Here is a 3,859-nt window from a genome sequence, read left to right as displayed (position 1 = left end):
CAGATAGAAGCTGGAGACAGGGGATGGCAAAAGGGGACTAGAAGAGAGATGAGAGAGGCAGGGAGACACAGGATCACAGACACAAAAATAGCAGCCGACCGACAAAGACAAAAAGAGACAGGATGAGAGAGAGACGGACACAAGCATGGCATGGAGACACAGAGGAAAAACTAGCAAAAGGAGCAGACACAGAGACCACCCCACAGCAGGGACAGAGTCAGGGTTGGACAGAGGTGCCCAACCAGGGCTCCACACCCGGGCTGGGTGGGGGAGGACCTCTGGGCCAGAGAGGTGGTCAACACACACAGACCAAAGTCCACCGAGGCTAGGGAGGGGAGCAGGAAAGGAGGCAGCAGAGGCCAGGGACTGCCTTGTGCCGTCTCTGCTGGCCTCTGCTGCCCCCTGCTGGCTTCGCCCGCGGTACTCAGGCAGGAAGAACAATCAGACAAGACTGTTTTGGTTTGGGCCACTCTTCATTCCCTCCCTGCCCACCCCTCCCGCCGCCTGCCCCCCTCCTGGCCCTGCCACTTCAGAGTGTGCCCCCGGGGCCAGTAGGTGGTGCAGGCGTCTTGCCCGTGACCTTGTTGGCACAGTCCAGCAGGGCGGTGTGAATGTCCTTGGCACAGGCAATCTGGGCTTTGATGACCGCCAGGTACTGCGGGTAGGGCAGGCTGTCAGGCTGCACCGCGTCCGGCTTGGTGGCTGTGGGCACCAGCGTTGGAGAGTGCTTGGCACTGTCACAACTCTGCGACAGGCATTCATGCGCCAGGCGCTGTGGACAGGCAGGCAAGGGTGCCGCATCAGTCCCCCAGGAAAATTCTAGCCCTACCTTGAGGGCCAGCCTGGGGGAGCGTGCTTAGCCTCCGGGTTCCCAGGGTCTTGGAGTCAAAGCCCGGCCCTGCTAATCATTTTCTAGGTGACCTCAGGCATGCAGCTGCTCCTCCGAGCCTTCTGCCACAAATGCATTTAATAACCACCTCTTCCTTCCTCATTAAGATGAGAACAGCAAGAGCAGGTGTGTGAAACAAGCACATGTACTAGCAAACTGATTTAAGTACTAACTGATACATGTTAGCTACTATGATTGTTACCATCCGAAGCCCAGGCTTGGCATTAGCAGTGGCATCTCTGATGGTACCTGCCCCTGGTTTTCCTACTACTTCTTTGGTTGTTCTTTCTAGGCATTTCTTACACAACCTGAGACAGCAATTCCCAGGCCTCACCTTCTCTCGCTCAAGCCCTCCCAGGGCTGTCACACCCACATACACCACTCAGTTCCCACCTCTGCACTCATGGTGCCTGCATCTGTCCCCTGCCTCCCCGGACATTCCCAGGGCCCTCACACTCTTCTCCAAAGGTATGGAGACAGGGTCTCCTCCTGGATCCCAGATTCAGGGATGGCCCTACCACTTCAACCAGACCTGGGCCTCACCCGGAAACGCCTTCTCCCCGATAGCACTTCAGCCTGTGGCCTGCACAAAAAACCCCGAGTTCCCACCTGTCTTTTCCCTGTTCTTCAAGGCCCCATGCTGGTGGAGTCTAGGGCCAGCTCACTTGAATCCTGCCATGGCTGCTTTGTTGGGCTCCTGCCCAGTACTGGCCCTTCTAAGGCACCCTTCACTTGCCAGCCAGAGGCAATGAAAGAAAATGGGTCTGCCAGGTGCAGTGGCTCACGCCGGTCATCCCAGCACTTTGGAAGACCAAGGCGAGAGGACTGCCTAAGCCCAGAGCTTGAGACCAGCTTGGCGAGTTCTCTACAATAAATTAAAAAAAAAATTATCTGGGTGTGGTGACGCATGCCTGTGGTTCCAGCTACTTGGAACGCACCACCATGCCTGGCTAATTTTTGATTTATTGTAGAGGTGAGGTGTCACCTAATTGCCCAGGCTGGTCTCGAACCTGTGGGCTCAGGCAATCCTCACACCTCAGCTTCCCAAACTGCTGGGAACTTACAGCGTAAGCCACAGTGCCCGGCTGTTCCAGCTACTTGGAAAGCTGAGGTAGGAGGATCACAGCCTAGCAAGTCAAGCCCTGCAGCGGTGTTGAGCATGCCATTGCACTACAGCCTGGATGACAGAGTAAGACTCCAACTCAAAATAAATAACCACTGCAGCCTCAATCTGCTGGGCTCAGGTGATCCTTCTGCCTCAGCCTTCCAAGTAGCTGGAATCACAGGCGCACTACCACGCCCAGCTTATTTTTTGATTTATTGTAGAGATGAGGTCTTGCCAAGTTGCCCGGGCTGGTCTCGAACCCCTGAGCTCAGGCAATCCTCTCGCCTCAGCCTCCCAAAGTGCTGGTATTATGGGCTTGAGCTACTGCAGCCGGCTAGGCTTTTTTTTTTTTTTAAATGTTCATCCCAGCAGTTTGGGAGGCAGAGGCAAGAGGATTGCCTAAGCTGGCTAGGCTTCTTAAATTCTGACCTTTCACCCAAAACACAGTGTAAAATAATGATAAATGATGAAGCTACTATAGTAAACATTTGCCATATGTCTAGCCCTTTGCACTCAGACATCTTGTGGATCACCTACTGCAACCAGACCATACTATTTTACAAAATAGTGAAAAATGAATCACTTCATATTAAATAGTATAGCGCTGGAACCAATTATTTTATTGTAATATTTGACTTATAATGAAATTTTGGACATTGAGAAACTTACAACAAAATGACCAAAATTTTATCTTTTACTTTTTTTTTTTCTTTTTTTTGAGTTGGAGTCTCACTGTCGCCCAGACTGGAGTGCAGTGGCCGCTCCCAGCCACAGCAGCCTCCACCTGCTGGGCTCCAGCGATCCTTCCACCTCAGCCTTCCAAGTAGCCGGCTGCCTGGTAACATGTGAAACAGTCATCAACAGTGAACAGCATTGCAAGTTCACTGATACATTGTTGTGCAATAGTAATTCATTTGATGTCTTCCACCTAGTGTTGAAGATGTAGAAGTACACACTTGTGCTGGGTGTGGTGGCTCATGCCTGTAATCCCAGCACTTTCAGCAGTGGAGGTGAGAGGACAGCCTGAGCCCAGGGGTTTGAGAGCAGCTTGGGCAACTTGGTGAGACCATGTCTATACAGTAAACCAAAAAAATTAGCCGGGCATGGTGGCACACATTTGTAGTTCCAGCTACTTGGAAGGCTGAGACGGAAGGATCACCTGAGCCTAGTGGGTTGAGGCTGAGGTGGCCATGAGCGTGCCACTGCACTCTAGCCTGAATGTCAGAGTGAGACTCTGACTCAAAATAAACAAAAAACAACAAACAAGGCTGGGCTTGGTGGCTCAGCCTGTAATCCCGCACTCTGGGAGGCTGAGGTGAGTGAATTGCCTGAGCCCGCGGGTTCAGACCCGCCTGGGCCACTTGGCGAGACCTCATCTCTACAATAAATAAAAAATTAGCCGGGTGTGGTAGCGTGCGCCTATAGTTCCACCTACTTGGAAGGCTGAGGCGAAAGGATCGCCGGAGCCCAGCAGGTCCAGTCTGGGCGAGAGTGAGACTCCGAGAGTGAGACTCCAACTTGGAAAAAAAAACAAAACAACAAACAAAACAAAACAAACAGGACATGCTTGTGATTCCTGAAAACCGCTTCTCAACTGATTGATCAGAAGCTTGACAAATTTCAAATGGGACATAGGTTTTTCATTGTTTTTGAATGAAAACTTCAAGGAAACATACATTTTTAAAATATTTGCACTTGCATAAGTTTGTCCTGTCACCAGCAATCTCTCTCTCTCTCTCCTTTTCTTTTAGAGTTGAAGTCTCACTGTCTCCCAGGCTGGAGTGCAGGCAATCCTTCCCCCTCAACCTTTTTTTTTTGAGTTGGAGTCTCACTCTGTCGCCCAGACTGGAGTACAGTGGCCACTC

The 3,859-nt window shown here is 51.5% G+C and overlaps 1 protein-coding gene across 1 annotated transcript in view; it reads right to left on the bottom strand.

Annotated features, from left to right (window-relative positions):
- Nucleotides 1-241: 241 nt before the first annotated feature.
- Nucleotides 242-3,859, bottom strand: part of MED29 (mediator complex subunit 29) — a 5,468-nt gene continuing 1,850 nt past the window's right edge. The window contains exon 4 of the mRNA XM_008057586.2: nucleotides 242-772. Coding sequence (XP_008055777.1) covers nucleotides 530-772 — 243 coding nt within the window. The 3' untranslated portion in view covers nucleotides 242-529. The remainder of the gene's footprint in view (nucleotides 773-3,859) is intronic.

The sequence above is a fragment of the Carlito syrichta genome, unplaced genomic scaffold (assembly GCF_000164805.1).
Source record: "Carlito syrichta isolate Samal-C Ts95f unplaced genomic scaffold, Tarsius_syrichta-2.0.1 Scaffold303067, whole genome shotgun sequence".
Classification (NCBI taxonomy): Eukaryota; Metazoa; Chordata; class Mammalia; order Primates; family Tarsiidae; genus Carlito; species Carlito syrichta.
Note: the sequence above shows the minus strand (reverse complement) of the source record. Positions and strands in the feature narration are given on the sequence as shown.